At 36.0% G+C, this 19316-nt stretch overlaps 3 protein-coding genes across 7 annotated transcripts; 1 reads left to right on the forward strand and 2 right to left on the reverse strand.

Moving 5' to 3' along the window:
* The first annotated feature begins 334 nt into the window (after positions 1 to 334).
* On the forward strand, positions 335 to 5494 carry LOC136418411 (fl(2)d-associated complex component-like). 5 transcript variants are annotated; one of them, XM_066404467.1, is made up of 10 exons: positions 335 to 672; positions 1260 to 1579; positions 1633 to 1895; positions 1952 to 2184; positions 2248 to 2515; positions 2569 to 2967; positions 3028 to 3296; positions 3344 to 3517; positions 3972 to 4231; positions 4287 to 5494. In XM_066404467.1, the coding sequence occupies exons 1-10, from the start codon at positions 498 to 500 to the stop codon at positions 4968 to 4970; spliced, it is 3045 nt and encodes a 1014-aa protein (XP_066260564.1). In that variant the 5' UTR covers positions 335 to 497; the 3' UTR covers positions 4971 to 5494. The 5 variants fall into 5 exon arrangements, with proteins under 5 accessions (XP_066260564.1, XP_066260563.1, XP_066260565.1 ...); XM_066404466.1 differs by having other exon boundaries at positions 2236 to 2515; positions 4287 to 5493; XM_066404468.1 differs by having other exon boundaries at positions 2236 to 2515; positions 3359 to 3517; positions 4287 to 5493.
* A 61-nt stretch (positions 5495 to 5555) lies between these two features.
* Amt (Ammonium transporter) lies at positions 5556 to 12126 on the reverse strand. Its single transcript, XM_066404471.1, has 9 exons — positions 11937 to 12126; positions 11472 to 11558; positions 10996 to 11424; positions 10673 to 10942; positions 10551 to 10621; positions 10434 to 10491; positions 6258 to 6335; positions 5830 to 6195; positions 5556 to 5778 (listed from the first exon to the last, which is right to left on the reverse strand). The coding sequence occupies exons 1-9, from the start codon at positions 12046 to 12048 to the stop codon at positions 5684 to 5686; spliced, it is 1566 nt and encodes a 521-aa protein (XP_066260568.1). The 5' UTR covers positions 12049 to 12126; the 3' UTR covers positions 5556 to 5683.
* Positions 12127 to 16889: 4763 nt separating this feature from the next.
* On the reverse strand, positions 16890 to 17990 carry LOC136418491 (uncharacterized). Its single transcript, XM_066404561.1, has 5 exons — positions 17861 to 17990; positions 17674 to 17806; positions 17431 to 17622; positions 17266 to 17371; positions 16890 to 17211 (listed from the first exon to the last, which is right to left on the reverse strand). Exons 1-5 carry the CDS (start codon positions 17937 to 17939, stop codon positions 16987 to 16989), a joined length of 735 nt encoding a protein of 244 aa, XP_066260658.1. The 5' UTR covers positions 17940 to 17990; the 3' UTR covers positions 16890 to 16986.
* Between the last annotated feature and the right edge of the window lie 1326 nt (positions 17991 to 19316).

A 19316-nucleotide genomic window follows, 5' to 3' on the forward strand; every position in this document is an offset into this window, starting at 1 on the left:
GTTTAGGGAGATTTTGTATAGTCATTTGTCTATTGAATACTAGTTTTAAGTCTTCTCCAACTAAAATATTTAATAAATACCAGGAGTGATATGTTTGTCATTTTGGTGAGAATGGTAAATTTCAAAATTCCCGCCTTTCGAGAATTTCGAACGCAACTGGCGCCATCCGTTGGCTATTAGCATAAGCTAAATTTAGGCTCCTCAGAGCGTGCAGAAGATAAATGTAAATAGGAGTACTCTGAGTAATTTTTTATTTCACTTTTGGGCATCATGTGCAGTCTGTTAGAGTGAGATGGAGAAGTGTCCGGTGATGTAAGACAATTCATTTGTCAGTATTAGCTGTCAGGCTTGTTACTTCATGTTGTACTGTGTTTGGTAAATTATCTATTTCTATTTTCTCTCAGCAACAAAAACTAAAGATTCCTCAAATACCTTAAATATGTTAGGTTTCGGTGATCGCCTTCGATCAGCCAAGGACCGTGAAATAGTGATTGAAAATGTCTAATAAAGGGAAACGAAAAATCACAGTCAGTCTGAGCAGGCAAAAGAGCAAGACTCAAGGGAAAGCCCGGCCCAGTGTATTCGACCGCCTGGGCATCAAAGCGGGGATACTGCTCAAAGGAGAGTACTGTCATCCCTGGGCCCAAACTGGGTCCTGTCCGTACGGAAAAGGTTTGTATTAAGGTGTTTAATCCTCATGTTCTAACTTCACTGAGTGTTACATACAATCTATACATACTGTTTCAAACTATACATTTGCAACAAACTCAAACACCCTCTCATCGACTTTCCTATAATTTAGATAGAAGTGTATGAAGTTCAAACCACACTGGGCAATGAAGCTGTCATTTCATTTCGAAAGTTTAAAATTGAAATATTTGAAATTTCATAAAACAACTTATGTTTGAACTAAAACACAAACCCCATTTACATTTTAATCAAATAACCTTTTGGATTCCAAAATATCCAGGATATTTACAATGTTCTTTCTTGTTAACAAATGATACCAATAGCTTATTTACTTTTAAAGCTCATTAAGAATCCACATTGAAATTTGAATTGAAAAATTATCTATTAGTGTTTCTGAAATATCTGTTATTTTATGAAAAAATCAACCCAATTTTGGTCAGTCTTGGGGTACTGGCGTTTCTTTCGATGGCACTTCACATAACACTTACACACACAACATACACATTTAATACTTACATTTATAAAAAAATCATTAATGCAATTCAGCACATCTACATGATCTTAATTAGGGAAAGGTTCAAACAGTGATGAATGTGTGTGTCTGCCATCCCCAATTACATCTTCTGCCACTACTTCAGGTTGCAAATATTCAAAAACCCATACCCTCATAAGCCCCTCAAAGCAGCGCGCAGCAAAAATTCAATCTGTATCCAAGAAACACCATGTGAAAGATACCCACAAGCGAGCACAGAAAGGGGAAACAGACAATTGGGATCAGTGGGGCCCTGAAGAATTGGAGGATGCTGATGCGGATGATTTGGAACGAAAACGTCAAGAATTGCAACGCGAACTAGAGTTGCAGATGAAGATGGAACACAAGGCCCGAAAAGTATGGAAAAAGATTAAGTTTGTTAATAGTAGCTTTATTTATTACATATACAGAAAGATAAGAAAAATAAGAAAGAAAGCAGTCCATCAAGCGACTCCAGTTCAAGTTCGTCAGATTCAAGTAGTAGCAGCGATGATTCCAGTTCAAGTAGTTCTTCATCTGTTGAAACCAAGCGCAAAAAAGTGAATAAAGTTAAGAAAAGACCTAGTTCGTCTAGTTCTGAAAGCTTTAGCCACACACACAAACAAAAAAAGGGAAAACCTTCAGTGAAGGACGTTGGGCGAGATAAATCCAAGAGCAAAGCAAAGACACCTAGGTGTGTTTACAAATTTTCATTAATATATTAAATATCTAATTAAATGATATTTTTAGCACCAACAAGCCAGCAATTAAATCTCCGTCCCCGGTACGCGTCAAGAAAAAGAGCGAAACTCCTCCGATAAAACTAAAAGCAGCCTCAAATAAAATAGATGGGGAGGTGAAATCTCCTAGGCCCCAAAGCAGGTCTGGTGACCGGAAGGAGAAGCATCGCACTCCAAGTCCCAAATTGATAAGAGAAAAAGAGCGGGAGAAAGAGAAGGAGCGTGAAAGAGAGAGAGAAAGAGGTAAGTTATTTTGTTTAATTTTGATTGAGGAAAAAACAAAAATATTATTAGAGAAAGAAAGAGAGAGAGAAAAGGAACGGGAGCGGGAAAAAGAGCGAGAAAAAGAACGCGAAAGAGAACGTGCTAAGCTACGTGAAAAAGAACGTGATCGAGATAAGAAAAAGGACTCGAGATCTCCAAAAAGAGATAGCAGAACTTCGAAAGAAATCAAAAGACGAGATTCACCTGATTCAGCCCACTCCAGGGACAAGAAGATTTCGCCTGGTCGCTCCAAACCTTCATCACGAAGAAGTCCTGAGAGACGCGGTGATAAACGAGAAGAAAGGGGCAGGTATGAAGGTTTATTTTCAATATAACTTTACAGCTTCAAGTAAAAATAATTAGGTCAAGAGGCAAAGAGAGGTCTAGCGACAAAATACGCAGCAAAGACAAGCGAGATTCAAGAGACCGTGATCGAGAACGGGAGCGGCGCATGCGAGAGGAACGGGAAGCAGCTAGGGAGAAAGAGAGAGAAGAAGCTTTGGCCAGATGTCAAGAGAGACAGAGAGAGAGGGAGAGGCTTAAAGAGATGGAGAAAAAGGAGGGGGATAGGAGGGGAAGAGACCGATCGCGCAGAGATGAGCGTTCTGTGGACGATCGCCTGTCTAGACGACATTCGCCTTCTGATCGTAGGGGACATTCAGTGGACACCAGAAAATCTGGTAGAAGCAGTCCTGATCGGCATTTAGATCGTGGGGAAATTCAGCAGAGGGGAGATTATGGTCGAGGTAGAGATGAAAGACGGTAAAGTAACAAGCAGGAACGTTCTCTTTAATTTTTTTCTGAAGCTTGTGACTTCTGTAGATTAGATGAAAAAAGTTTTGAAGGTTCTTATGAACGCAGTCAGTACGAGCGAAGCCATTATGAAGCAACTTTGGATGAACGAGAATATGTGGATGATCGGCGTCGAGAATTGTGGGATGATCGCGTGGAGCTAGATAGAGAATTTGTTGGTTCTAGGGGAAGGCCGGGATATTGTGGGAAGGGCAGAGGCGATTGGGGCGAAGGAGATTATCCAGAGCATGAATGGGACAGAGCAACACGTAGGCCAGTGGACTGGGAGGGGAGGGAAGGTATGTTCACAGTGCAATTTTTAAGCCATGTTTGAGTAATCTTGTAGGTTGGGATGCGTTAGATCGGGCGCATGCTCAAGAGGAAGAATGGCGACATTATGACAGGATGGATAATTGGGGCGGTGATGGCAGGCGGAGGTGGCCAAATCGCGAATGGCGAGAAAGAGACAATAGTTCGAGACCGAGGAGCGCCGCATCGCATTCACTAGAAGGTAGCGCTGGTAAGTCCATCCGTGAAAAAATATATTTTAAAACGATTTCTGTTGAATTTAAAATAAAAATAATTAGTCACCTAAACAGTTCAGAAAATTATATTTTATGGCACACTTAACATGTTAACTGATTTTAACTGTAATCATCTTTTATGAATCCTTTTTGTAGGCTCAATTTTTAATTGACTATTAACGTCAAACTTGTTTCTATAGAAATAAAGAATCTGACCAATACTAAGGCTGTATTTCAAGGTTTTTATGTCCTGCGTTTTTATACCTGCTCTTAAAGCTCACAGTATTTTAGTAATTTGGCCTCAAAACACTTTTGAAAAAGATTAATAGTTTATTATGATTATCTTTGAAAAGAGATTAAATTTGTTTTCATTATACTGGAAAATTTTTGTATGGTTCCCATGAACATGGCCAATTCTATTTATAAATAAGGTTTATTAAAATTTTCTAGACGACAGCAAATCGGAATCTCACAAAAAGGGAACAGCCTCTACCTCAACGGGCAGTCAACCCGCTTTAAATGAATCGAGTAGTGATCAGAAATCTACATCAGTAGAGATCTCTGAAGCTTTACCTTCTGCAGGCAAAAGACCAGCCGAAGAGCCAGGAGAAACTTCTAACGAGCTCAAACGAGCCAAACCAGATCCTGTTCTTGAAGACGATTTAAGTGAAATTAGCGATGATGCCGATGACATTTTGAATAGAGATGAGGTGATTTCATATAGAAATGATCAATAAAAAGTATCTAGTTTTACCTTTATTTCAGGACGTAATTTTGGAAGAAACCTCAGAGGAACTTTTAACAACTGTAATTGAACCAGAAATACAATCTCAAGTCTTTGAACAAGTAGCTTCAGAAAAATCTCCGGTCTCATCTCCAGCTAAAAGCCCCAAAAAAGAGGACTCAATCGACGATGATAATGCTGATTTAGACTTTGAAGAAATCTCCGAGGATGAACTTGATGAGGAATCCAAAATCAAGGGAATTGGAGACGCGCTAGGGGTAGATTGGGCTAGTTTAGTCCAAGAATCGCGCTCCAAAGTGAAACCTACAAGTTCGAGCAAGCTGCGTTGGGAACCCCATAATGTTCTAGTTAATCTGGGTGTGTCCGTCAATTTGGCTGGGGAAGATCTGGTCAAAGACATCTTGAGACAGCACTCTGAAGCTGATACCAAACCTGTCAAGGAGGAGGAAGTAAAAACAGAACCTCCAGAAGTCTCCCACCCCATCGCTGCCATTCAAGTGGCTAATAAAGAGTCGCAGCAGATCAGGAAGTCGCTGTTCAACAGTGTGGGACAGCACACTAGGGCGTTGTCCGCTCGACGGGATTTGTTAATCCGGAGGCATTTGTGCAATCTGCCGGTCAACGATTTGTATGTGGAGGCTCCAAAAAGACACGATCCGGAGCTGTTTAAGGTTGCGGCTCAACTTTTCGAGCGGTGCTTATGATAGAAGCAAAAGTGAGTGTTTTCGTTTCATTTCTTATGTATTAAATGCGATAAAAATTTTGGCAAGGATAAATATAAATTTTACATTTATCCTGCAGTCACACCGGAGATTTTGACAGACAAACAATAGAATGAATTTCACTTTTACGGTTAAGGTAAACAACAAAGCTTAAGTCCTTAAGAACTCCCTAAAATTAATTAGTAACGTTTTTAAAGTTAAGAATTTCTAAAGAAAATTGGGGGACTTGTGAGATTTTTGCGAGACTGAAGAAATTCTTGAAGGTTTCTGGAAACTTTTGGGAATATAATCGATAACCTTCTCTCCTCCATTTATTTGTTGCACCGGAGACAATAGGGTCCAATAGTATCACACTGCTTGTTAAATCACTAAATTTTACAACATTCACCAAGAAGTTGTTCATTTTATTTAATGTATATAGCTACATATATATTATATATAATATAGCTATCAAGTCAATGACAAGTATTTACATGTCGACCTTTATCATCAAACTGAAAATAAACTAACTATTGACAACAAAAATAGTTACTAGTTCTATTTAAACTTATTACAATGTGTTAAAGTGATCTTTTTCACGTTAAAGCTGTTAAAAAAATCCTACAGATTTAGATAAATATTATTTTATTTATCAAATAAATTTTTTTTAATTCATGAATAACTATTAATAATTTTTGACTCAATAATATAGAAACTTATTGAACCCATGCTAAATTAACACCTGTCTGTTTCTCTTGCATCTTCTTCGGCTTCTTCCACCTGGTGATTAAATTTTTGCTCATCTTCACTCCTAAAAAATCCAAATCTTTACACCCATTCAACCCTCCCAATTACTACAAACCCAAATTTTGATTCCTGGACACAATTTTCAAAATCTTCGACAGCCGTAGGTTCTTCCTAGACGCCAAAGTTTTAACCATATTCAAATGTTTGTCATGTCCCGGGTTCATACCTACAGAGTTCAGGTTTTCCGCTTTGGTAGTGTCCAAAACAGCCCTGAATGCCGACAAAGCTCTGGACACTCCCACTTGGGAGTGTCTAACCAAATGTTCTGTAATATCAGCTCCTAACAGTTCTTCATGGACATCCATGCGGATTGGGATAAGTTTATTTATGAACCATAGGAGGATTATACTGGAGCAGATACCCCATGTGGTGATGCAAAGTGCTGCCAAACTCTGAATTCCCAACAAATGCCAACCTCCCCCTAGTGCAGAAGCAACACGTTTGAAGTGAAAATTAATATAGAAGAAAGAGTGAGATGTTTACCTTTAAGCACCCCGCTGCGACCACTAGTGGTCTTAAGTGGATAGGGGTTTTGGGCGAATATCCCTACAGCAATGACACCTGAAATGCTCTAAACAAATAAGATATATTTTGCTAATTAAATTCAGGGTGCTCTGAAGTTAGTGAGAAGATAACAAACGCCGATCTATTATCTGTAAATATTTTGTAAGGGGAACACTATTTACTACTATGTAATGGTTCCAGATTTTAAGAAGTTGATGTAAACGTGGTAATAATACAATCCCAATATTATTTTGAATTACCACATTACAATACAGTAGTAATTTCTTGATAAGAAGGTTATTGAGTTTACTTAAGGCCAAATTATTAATGTGATGTTCATCTTAACATCAAGCAAGTTTCTGCAATTAAAATTAACAATTTGCCTCTTAATCGAGAATTAAAAATGTTCTTTTACTTTAAAAATATCGATATTCATCAATTTATATCGAAAAGTAAATCGCTAATTAAGTGGAAGTTACTATAACATGAAAGAGAAAAAGTAGAGTTACCCACTTATGCCCAATAAGTAATAATTCCCACCAAACTTCTACTTATTTGTACCCATCAGGATCAGATTTAAATACTCAACCAAAATTGATTTCCCATTTTGAAATGAAGGAAGTGTGTTATACATATAAATATAAACTTTTTGTCACGTTTTCAAAAACCTAGAACATGTCGTTAAGAGGATGTGACCGCTGTAAAAATCCATATGATCTTCAAGGTTTTATTGACTTAAAATTTCTATATCTTTCCTTGCATACATTTTTAGATGGATGATCAGACTGTGCAACAGTTGTTTCAGTATTTCGCTATTTGAAAATCGTTAAATCATATGAACTTCAAGTAAACATAAAATAAACGATTTAAAACTTCGTTTAATATACCTTAAATATTTAGTTTACACAATTTCTTATTTCATCGGAATTAGGAAAAAATGTACACATTATTAGCTTGCGTTTCACACGTACTCATTTTCCACAGGGGCATGATAAGAGTGTATTTTTAGGAGTAATAAGAAATAATAACATCAACATTGCTTGAAAACTGATAATAGTCTATATTAGATATATTTTACAACATAGACACTAAGTACTATTTCTGTAAGTATAACTTTGAGCAAAATCTATGAAGAACACAGAACGTCTCCTGGCGCATCGTCTGGAGCGATTTTGAGATCGTCCATATACATTACGTTTCAAACTTCAGGTCATTCCAGGACCTGCAACGGCGCCTCCCTTTCTTTTCCACTGTACAATAAACACTAGCGAACATCCGTCCTAGATGTTCTGAAGGAGTTTCATCACTTAAACCAGGAACCGAAAATTTTCATAAATATTCACCCATAATCTCACGTTATTATTTAATTGTTAAATTTAGTTTAAAGGCGGGGGGGACCTTTCATCACTTTACTTTTGAAACGTAATATATAAATAATGATCTCGAAGTCGTTCCAGACGGTGTTCCAGGAATAGGACGAGATTTCATCCAAGAATAAAAACAAAAAACCCTATTTAAGAAAAGAACTTATTGTCTCTTTTATTAGTAATGACAAATAGTGTTTGTCGTAAAAATATTTTAATTTTTGTAAAACTTTTTCCCAAAATTCAATATCCTGTAGAATGCTGTCGTAAATGAATCATTTGGGTGTACCAATTGCGAAAATGCAAAAACCAGAAAACTATGTTTCGAGGATTTTACACAAGCACTTTCCACATCGTCTTTAAATAGGGTGGTACGATGCATTAAGAATATCGGCTTTAAAACCAGATGTTTTGATATGTAAGGCGGTGGTATTTCTCGGAATCATCTACTGACATCCTGGGGCATAAAATACTATTTTTCAGAGTGTTTCTTAGAAGGTGAAGGTTGCTTATGTCAGGAACCAATTGACTTAAGTACCTTTTAGCTCTCTTAAGTGCTGTCAAATTGGTACAATAGTTGCGGAAAAGATGGTTGGGTCATTTGGCTTTTTCACCAATAATATTCCCAAAAGTCTGAAATCAGAAATGTTATAAACGCTACTTTCGCCATCCGCAACTAAAGTTTTGCATATTAAACCGTGCATTATTCAATTGGGCTTAAAAGCGTGTACAATTGCAGCAGTGTCCATGCTTGTCGATGGTCCAAAGAATTTTTACCAAAATGATCAATTATTTCGCCGAAGATTTTACAGGAGGAATCAAATTTATTCCTTACTTCGAGGTAAAAAATCCTCTTCTTTCGGTAATTGATAATAGCAGCCACACTTGACTTCACATCAAATTCAATTTCAGAGTACTTAAACAAGAAAAAAACTTGTTTGTTAATAGGAAATAAAAAATAATGAAATGATTAATATAATTGTTAATATATTTAGAGCCGCACTGTATTTAATATCAGTAAACTAAACATTAAAAAAAAATAAAAAAAAGCAATAAAATGTTCAACACCTACTTTAGATTTAAAAGTCACTCAGTGGATTTGCATTTCAACTGAAAATGGAAACTCTCACTTAAAAAATTTAAACCTTCGTAAGTGTCAGATACAGATAACGTGTCACGCATGGATGTTATGATTGGTCACGGTGAGCAATCATGGTGGCGCAAAATTGATCACAATGCACTCAAAATAATGCAATAAAAAATTATATATTAATAAAGATCATTAATGAATTGTTTTGTGTACATTAAAGCAATATTAAAGAAATCTGTTTATGATCAAAGAAAGCAGGTCAACTACAGAAAAATGACTGCGATTAAGTTTTTAAATCAAGGCAAATTTGACAAAAGTTTAAGCCACACCAAAATAGTTATAATAAACTCTAGTTTATAATCATCTAGTCATAAAATTAGTCAAAAGTGAGTTAATAGCATGGCCCGCAAGTATAATTTTTTCCAATTAATATACAGGGTATTTTATAATAGTCTGAAATTATTTTAGTGGATGAATCTGTTCGTAACATAGATACAGAGTGTTATCATGACAATTCAATATCAAGCTATGTTATAAAATATTGTATATATTGTATGTCCACGGATGAACTTCACTATACTTGTAACATTTTTATTTTCAGTTTTTCGAGAAAAAAATCACTCTTCATAATTTCTTTTGCTTGTTGTATAAATATGATTTACGTTGAGAAACTTTGATTTTGATTTACATGGTGCGCAAAAAATGTAAAAAAGTAGATTTTCCAAATTAAAAATTTTTGTATCAAACTTCTTTGAAGTATCAAAATAAAAGAGCTTAGAAGGAGAAATCGAAAAGCCGAATAAAGTTTTTCGATAGGATTTGTGGTTACTGTGATATTTTATTTAAAAATTTAATCGCTGGAAAAAATCAATCATTTATTTAACTTATTATACTGAGATAAATGACAAACAGTACAATTTACATTACACATACATGTAAATTTACATGGAATCCTCCAACGTCGACACATTTCTCCATTCTTTCTTGAAATTCGTAATAAATATTGTGAATTATATCTGGTGTCATTGTAGCAATGGCCTCAGTAATTCTTTTTTCTTCCACAAATTCCATCGAAAAACTTTATTCGACTTTTCGATTTCTCATTCTAAGCTCTTTCATTTCAATGCTTCACAAAAGTTTGATTCAAAAATTTTTAATTTGGAAAATCTACACTTTTACATTTTTTGTACACCCTGTATATACAATGTATATACAATATTTTTTTATAAGTGCATTGTTGCTGAATAAATGGAAACCATAATTAAATCTAGTATGAAATATGGAATATTACTATGTCGGTACTTACCTAATCTTAACGGAAGTTGCTGAGCGAATGATAACGTGAGTGAATAAACACTCTTTTGAGGTAAACAATTTCTTTCTTATTGTTTTTAAAGTTTCGAACAGCAGATCCCATCTTGAAATTAGTTGAAATTTAATGTGTAAAATCAAACACAGACGTAAGTAAGATATTCATTACTCGAAAACTGGCAACTGAGAAGGGCCGAACGAACATAAAAGATGTCAAAAAACCCTGAACGTTAAAGCCAGTACAGTCGCGTAGCGACTAGACTCGCAAAGACAAAAAATTCATTTACGAAAAACCACATTTCACAAATACCTTCGCCTGAGTTTCAATTTTTAGAGGGATCCCCCTTGATTATTGTACACTAATTTCGGAACACCCTGTACAAAATTTACCCCATATTCCTCCTATTCCATGCACGGCGCTGGCACCCACAGGATCGTCGATTTTCATCTACAAGTTTTAGTGATATCTTCGTTAATATTAACAAAACCTAAAATGGTGATTTTTACCTTGTCAATCAAAGGCATAGAACCACATACCAGCAGCGCACCAATGGCACCCACAATCAAAGCCTCCCACCCTTAAAAAAAAAATGATATCTCAGATTTAGGGCAATTTTGCTCGGTTGAACCTTGATACAGAAAGCAGCCCGCAGTGATTGCCACCAGAGATCCCAAAATTCCGTTGATAATGTCCAGAGCATCAATCCGCCCTCCGAGTCTGACCATGGTGAAAATGATACTAATGGTGCCACCCCCGAAAGTAGACATCATAGTGGTCACTGCAGCTTGGGCGGCATAATGCCACTTGGCGCCGCTCAAACCATAAGTGCTCCCCGAATTAAACGCCAGCCATCCCCACCACAGCACAAATAATCCCATTACTGCATTAACTGGATTTCCTATTAAACCAACCCTTCGATCTTTAGAACAATTACAAATGGAAACAACAAACCCAAAGGCAAAGGTCCCTGTCCATTATCGTACCTCCCCAACCTCGGACCCAGCATCATGGCACTTGCCAAAGCGGAACTTCCGCCCAAAAGGTGTACCGCCCCTGATCCTGCAATATCAACCGCCCCCATTTGCTTTAAAAATCCGTGCTCCCCCCACAGCCATCCTGCGGGGATGCAGTAAATGGCGGTGTTGAGGAAGCTGAATACGCAGTAAGCTTTGAAATTGCAGCGCTCGGCCATGGCCCCGCTGACGATGGTTGTAGCCGTGGTGGCGAAAGACAGCTGAAAAATGAAGGCAGCGAAAATGGGGCCCTTGAGGGGGTCCCCGATGGGGGGATCGATGAAGAAGTCGCCGAGAGCAATGAAGCCAGAGTTGAAGGAGCTGCGGCCGAAGGACATTCCGAAGCCGAACATCCAGTAACTGAGACCTAAGGTTGAATAAAGAGAGAGGTGTCTTCTGGAAATATTGGCGTACCTCCAAGGACTATATCCACGACATTCTTCATCATAATGTTGACCTCGTTTTTGATGGAGACGCAGCCGGATTCTAACATTCCAAAACCTAAAGGAAAAACAATTTAATCGGTATCTAAACTTTTCACTTTTTCACTAAAATATGGGAAACTGGAGCATTTTACGTTGATTGTTTGAAAATCGTATTTATTCCGATGCTCTATACAGGGTGAGTAATTTCTTTAACGTATAACTTTACTAAAATTTCATCATCAGCAGAATAAAACACCTTTAAAGTTCACTTCAGGGGATTAATGACGAGGACAAATCTTCTTAACAGGGAATTATTGATTGCAGAAACCGAAACTGACTTAGTGCCTTTAGGATCAAATTACCAACGTTCTGTCAACTTTAACTATGAGCTTGATGTGAAAGCTTCGCACATTAATAATTTGGCCTTTAAGCAACTACCAATTCAATTATATACCAGTTTGCATTGTAAAGATCATGAAGGCGCTTGTAAGAATCCAGTTGCCATCTTCCACGGTGATGTCATAGAGCCATGGTAAATGGGTATTGTTACTGGTGTACGAAGGCATGTTGTCTTGCTGATTTTGCCCGTGAAACTGTTTTTCTGAGGGTGAATTAGGGACACACAAACACGTAAATATTTGAGGAAAATGACTAAAATTGTCCTTTGATTGCGCTAGTTAGTTGCACAGCTTTGTGAATACATGAATAAGTAACGATTGATGACATGGTTCAAATTTGAACTCAGGGGGTTGATTAGTAGTAACCTGCAAGTGCGTCATTTAGGGCCAATATTTCAAACTCCTGTTGAATAATTAAACTTGGTAATTCTAGGAGCATTCCAGATTTTTCAGATTTTTAGCTAACTGTAACTGAGCAGTGCTAGAGTAACTTTTACAATTTTTTTACTAATCGAGATAGAAATTAGATGAAAATTGAATGAAATTTTCGACAAACAATAATAATCCAAAAATTCATGGAATTTATAAGACCCGAGGACTCTAACACATTGTTCATTAGTTCACGGTGTTCATTACAAACAGTACAGTGGAAGTGTAGCAAAAGCGCTCCTAGTGATAATGTAACTTACGAACACTAAAAAATCTTCCATTCGAATCGATTTCTTGAATTTTCTTTATCCCTGCCACCATTTTACTTCCACTGAAAAACCCAACTCCACACTAGGCAAAAGCAATGTTCACGTTTGAAATAATTATGCCCTATAATTGCTAATATTAATGTAAGTTTTTTATATAGTTGTCTAGGGTTTTTATTTTGAATCATAGGGTTTATTGAATAAGAAACGGATTCAAATATAGGATAACAGTTCTGGTGAGCCACTCGAAAAGAAAGAGGACCCTCTAGATTCGGGGCGCTCTTAAATACTAAACTAAGGGTAATTAAAACAATGTCGTACCCTGGCTAGAAAGCAATTGCTGACTTATGACACCACCTGAGTCGTTACCATGGTACTGATAACGCTTTGTCGGTACATTTCCAGAAATGCCGACAAAGCGCGGCCGCGCGTCTCATCCACACCGACAAAGGGCGGCTATCCTTTCCCACAAGTACCGACAAAGGGTGGCTAGACGTTAATCATAAAATAGCAGAATTGCATGAAGATAATGATTGCGAAACCCTCTTACTTGACGAAAATACCTCTAACCAGGTTGCGACATACATAGGCGTCCTATAGGGGCAACATCAGCCCCTTCACAATTCTTTCATCTTAAATTAAAACCTAACCTAATTAACAGTATTAGAGTACTATCACTATTTACAACTCAACGACTTCCGATTGTGCCTCGACTTAAGAATCCTACATTAATATCTATTTTAGCAGTTGCACAAATATTTACATCGTCGCTGCCACATTTTGATATGAATATACTTGTGAAGATAAAATTTCAAGACAACGTTTCGGTTTTCTAGAGACATTATCAACTTATATTGCTCATGCGGTGGCCGCATTGTTTTTTTTTTTATTTTCGAATAGGAGACGAAGTAAAGTTTAGAACCGCACGGTCTAGCACTTCCGCTCAGGATTGAAAGATATTTCATTGAAAATTTACCAAAATTGATCGTAATATCAGAAATTGAAGAAGTGTTAATAGAAATAAACTTCAGTATTATGATAATGGGAAGGTATTTTATATATTTTTTTTTCTTTAAAATTATATCTTTTTTGAAAACTGCTCTATCGGTCAGCTCAATGGTTAAAAAATATTTCTAGGTTTGTGGTCGTTTTGTTGTAGCCAAAAATAAAGTTGCGAATCTAGTCAGACACACAGTTGATCAGTGTATAATTATTTTGCTGTAAGCTGATTTCGAACCCATTTTAAACGTACCGTAGCCTCATGCCTTAAGATAATCGCGGTCATTATTGTTCTATTCGGAGGCCACAACCGTATAAAAACACAACTTTTGACATCGCACATGCAAAATAATTGTAAGTGGTTTTCCTTGTTGTTGATAAATTTGGTTATTTACTTTAAAAGTAAACGAATATTATTTAGGAATGACATGGAAAATTGTGTGATGATGGATAAAGTAATTAGGGTCAATCCGAACACATCGTAAATTTTAATGGAGCAAAATTAGCCTAAAAATTTACAGAATCTGACCTTTCAAGATGGCTCATTAAAAATGTACTTTTTACCTTTGACTTACATTTTTCGAGCTATTCCAACAATACAATAACAGTACAATCTAGTAAAATAGCTTAAGAATTACACATTCATACAATAACACTTAAAAACGTTCAATTTGAATTTATTTCCACCATCATGCAGCTACCTGATTTGCAATTCCACTTCGGCTGGAAACACACTGATTTGCTCTTTGTATTCATTGATAATAAGCGTTTCCAGTTCATCCAAAACCTCTCCGCTCATCATTGTCCAAAATTCGTTCCAATTCACACTGCAACTACAATCTTGTTAAGACATAGCCTAAATCTCCCTTCAGAGTTACCTCAGCATCATCAAGAGTAAAGGCAATAGCAAGATTGATAATAGTAAAGAAATTGATATTTACGTCGTCGATGATGACTACAATATGATTTTCAAATGTAGAAAGTTTCCAAGCATATCAAAAGAACCTACGAAATCAGGACACTCCCATAAAAGGGAAACTGGTCACTTACAGGGGATTTGGTAGACGGCTTGATACATTTTTTTGGGTCATGGGAGAAATCATTTGAAATCCATTTGACCTAATTTAACTCTATACAAAACCTCGCGGTTTTCGAAATACGATTTTTTCTTTATTTTTCTCACATTTTACAAAATTAGAAATTTCGATATTAATAATTTTATTTTTAATAGTGGTTTGAACTACATTTATTTTGTAACGTGAATGTATAGCTTTTCTAAATAAGGTATAAAAATTCAAATTCGGGCATAATAAAGACAAAAAATAAGTAGTAAGTTAGAAGGAAATGAACAAATGACAAAGTTTAAAGTATTAAAAATAAAATCTTGTTCCAACCGAAATTCGTATAAATCTTCAAATGCAGCAAAAATTTATTTATTTTGTGTCCTGGTGGATCACATGTCACATAAAGTTTACGAAAACCTAATAAATTCGGCATAATTTAAGGAAAAGAATAATAAAAATCAATAAATAATTTTTTAACATTTATTAAAGATTTTATTCAAATTGGTCTTCACTATTGCTCTTACGAGTTCTACACCTTCGAATTTCGACGGTAGTTACTCGAAACCGCATTTATTTTCTCGTTATTTGAAATGCAGAATTTATTTTTCTTCGCAACTATTCTCGAGATTAAAGTACTTCATTGTAAGATAATGCTTTAAAACATCCCCAGATTTCAAAATCTAAAGGAGTTAAGTCTGAGAATCTCACTGGCCATGGTATGGGACTGTTTTCATCAATTCATGAATTAGGGAAGAAGTTATTTAAGTACTTTCTTTCTTTAATTCTTCTATAGTGTGCTGGACAACCATCTTTTTGAAATACTGTGGGTTAAATGTTTTTCTAAAAATTGTACGTCATTTAAGAGTCCTAGAAGATCATTTTTTAGAAAATCAAGGTAATTTTCTCCATTAAGGTTGTCCAGCAAGTAATGTGGTTCTTTGAGAGTACTGCCAGTGACGCCCGCTTAAACATCATTTGGACTGACTTTATTTGGAGAAATGAAATTAATAAAAATGAAAATAAAAAGAAATGCGTCTTCGAGGAACTACCGTCGAAATGAGAAGAAGGTGTAGAGCTCATATGAGCAATGGTGAAGTCTAATTGGAACAACATCTTTAATAAATGTTAAAAAATTATTTGTTGATTTTTATTGTACTTTTTTTTACACGACGCCGAATTTACTAAATTTCGTAAACTTTATTTGACATGTAATACACCAGGACACAAAATAAATAAATTTTTGTAGGGTTTGAAGATTTGTACGAATCTTGTTTGGAATAAAATTTTATTTCCAATAATTTAAACTCTATCATCTCTTTATTTCCTTCTAAGTTACTAGTTCTTTTTTTGTCCTTATTATGCCCAGATTTAATTTTTATGGCTCATTTAGAAGAGACACATACTCACGTAATAGAATAAATTTAGTTCAAATCGTTAGCACTGTTAAAAATAAAGTTATTAAAGCGTAAATTTCAAATTTTGTGAAACTTGTAAAAAATAACAAAAAAATCACATCTCGAAAACCGTAAGGTTTTGAATAGAGGTAAATTAAATCGGTTGCAAACGGCTTCCCTTGTCACTCAAAAAATTTTGTCAAACCGTCTACCAAACACTCTGTATAGTTAGTGTAGATATTAATGCTTGGCACGTTGACTGGGGCGTTCATTGATACTAGACTTTGAACGATAAGGTAAAAAGCCACCATGTGGCTTAGGCCGATGGGTTGAAAGTCTGAGAAGTTGCCAAGCCCTCTATTAAATACTTCGAAGTTTCTCAAAATGAAACATCAAAATATATTAAAATGCTCACTTAATCAGGGAAGTGCTGAAGTTCAATGACAGAACTTCCTTTCGTTCAATTGATTCTCCTATATTCCCGTGAGTTTTCCATAATTGAACTCCAAGGAGAAACTTTCAACCAACCAAAATCACTGCAAGAGTGCATTGCACGACAAATTGCAAATTATGTCTTCAGCTTCTTTCCCTTCGGTGCCCTTCGTTTAACGTCTTACGATTGTGGTATTAGTGGTGTGATGGGACTTACCGGCTGGCTCAACGGAAACTACTAAGAGGGCCCCCAAAATAAAAACGAATTAAAACTTTATTTTAGTTATCCAAATGAAGGCGCATGGTCATGTAGGAATTATTTATACCGTGATTAAGTATAAGTATCCCACTTCGTAAACAAGCACTTGAAATCGATGCAGAAGTAGGTAGATATGCTCTAGAGTGTTAGCTATATTTCCACGTGAGACGTGTAAAATCCCTTTATTTTTGGAACCGTTTGTTACAAACAATACCATATCAGAACACTTCATTAAATAACATCGTTCGATATCTCATGTAAAATTATGAATTGATCTGAATTTCTTCGATTGCCTCCTTCCACTGAGCCATCTGTGCTAACTTTCCTCCTCCGTTAAGAATACTGTTAATCAGCTCTTCCGCGATGGAGCTGATGATGTTGCTGATCAACTCCACGTGATCGTTGATGAAATTCACTACGACGTCATTCAAGACGTCGGCGATCAACAAACTCAACTCCTCATTGTTCAGGACTCCATGCAGATCAAACTGCAACCACATTCACGTTACAACCATAATTCCACATTAGCTTTCAATACAAACCGTGGCATCTCCAAGAGTAAAGGCCACAGTTACATTGGAAAGAGACAGGCCGGCAGTAATGTTAGCACGACCAGCCACCAAAGTTTCGATATTGTGAATGGTAACTCTACATTGTGACATAGAATATAGAAGGAAGTTCGATACAATGTGGTGCTGATAACTTACGATATTGAACCGTTCCCATAAAAGGGGATTATTTCGCCAATGACTACGTTCAGCTTATAGTTAGTGGTGAGCTTAATACTGGGTACGTCGATGGTGGTATTCAATGCCATAGTCAACACCTGGACGTTGATGTATGTAGCCACGATGCTTCTAAGTCCTTCAAGTTTGAAATTCGTAATGTTGGCATATCCACTGCAAATTTAAATAATTGTGATTCCTTGACGTACCATCAATAAAACTTACTTAAGAAAAGAACTGTTAAAGTTCAAGGGTAAATCAGGAATTTCAAGTGGATCGTTGACCTTAGCCAAAATTGTGTTGATGGTGTCGTTAACAAGGTCGTCAAACATTCCTTCAAGCCTTTCATCGTTTACCTCTAAGAAAAAAATTCTTAACAATTTAATTTCTGTCACAGTTTCCAGATGCTCACCTGATGGCACAGCGGAAACCAACCCGACGGAGAGCACTCCCAAAATGAACACTAGTTGAGACTTCATTTTTTGCTTCATTAATGGATGCGCATTAAATGATGATGGAATTTATACCGGAGACAAAAGCTCGGATAAGATACAACAAACACTTGAGGTAGATGTTGAAAATTGTAGATAAATCTTTGAGTATGGCCACCTGATTGTAATAGTTTCACAGGTGTCCAGACGGGTGCATACAGTCGCATTGTGTTTGTAATATAATACAGGGTGTTAGGGTGATCGATGATTAATGTGATTGGAGTGATAATTTTAAGGATCACAATAGAGACATAAATGACAACAAATATAGGGCAACTCCTTCATTAGTAAACTTTTGACTTCTCACTATCGTAGTCCGATGAAATTTGGTTTTAAGCTAGAATCGACCATTTTGAATGCAAGTAAAATATTTTCAAAATGGTGGCATTTCCGGTTGTACCGGAAGTAGTTACCAACTTTGTTATTTTAAATTGAGCTTCCTATTTTTTGTTATTTTCGGATTTCTCGTTAAATTTTAAGGCCAGTTTATGTGCAGTGTCTTATATGTACAATTTACCGTTCCCGAATTGTACTGGAAAATATGAAAATTTTGATAGCTGCAAGATCTCGCGGAAATCAGTGTTTTGGGGATCAAAGAGGGCCTAATAAGCTACGCTTTGATGCATTTGAATTTGACAAAAAGTCTTCGACAATCCCCGAAACGTGCCTCTCAAGTTGCATAACTTCAAATCTCAATAACCTGCTTATTTTAAATGGGACACCCTGTAGCTTAAAACATTTTCGAGTCTAAAATCTAATTCTGAACCAAATATTATTAAAGTTCCCTGGACGGTTTCGGACAGTTTCCACGACAATTAATGTTATCAAAAAATTATCCTTTTATTCGGTTTAAGGTTAAAAGTTTGAAATTAGTTTTTATTTCGTTTTTAGTATATAGGGTGGCCCAATTGCTATGGGCCACTATTGCTATCTCCTAAACCGTAAACGTTACAAGTTCGATTAAATTAGACAAAAGTTGTCAAATTTGATGACAAGTTAAAATCTCGAAGCGCTGTTGCCCAAAATTTATTCGGTTTCGAAAGTATTGAGAAAAAAGGAAATTTTGCCAAAAACATGTTTCGTTTTCTTATGCTTCTAAGTTTGTCTTTTGGAAACTATAAATTTTATTTTACTTTAATTTTAAAACTCTAATGTAGAACAATTAAAAATAAATTAAGTACATTTGTTGACATAAGAAATTAAATTAATGATCCAGGTCATTATTAAATTGTACCTAAGTCCATATTTAAACAATTGAAATAAGTGTCGATATATCAGAAACTAAAAGTGCTATTTTTTAAAACTTAATATTAGTGTGTAGAGCTTTAAAAACCAATGCAATGTTGTAAGAAACCCTTAGTTTTCGGTTTACATACA

The sequence above is a fragment of the Euwallacea similis genome, chromosome 35, assembly GCF_039881205.1.
Source record: "Euwallacea similis isolate ESF13 chromosome 35, ESF131.1, whole genome shotgun sequence".
Taxonomy (NCBI): Eukaryota; Metazoa; Arthropoda; class Insecta; order Coleoptera; family Curculionidae; genus Euwallacea; species Euwallacea similis.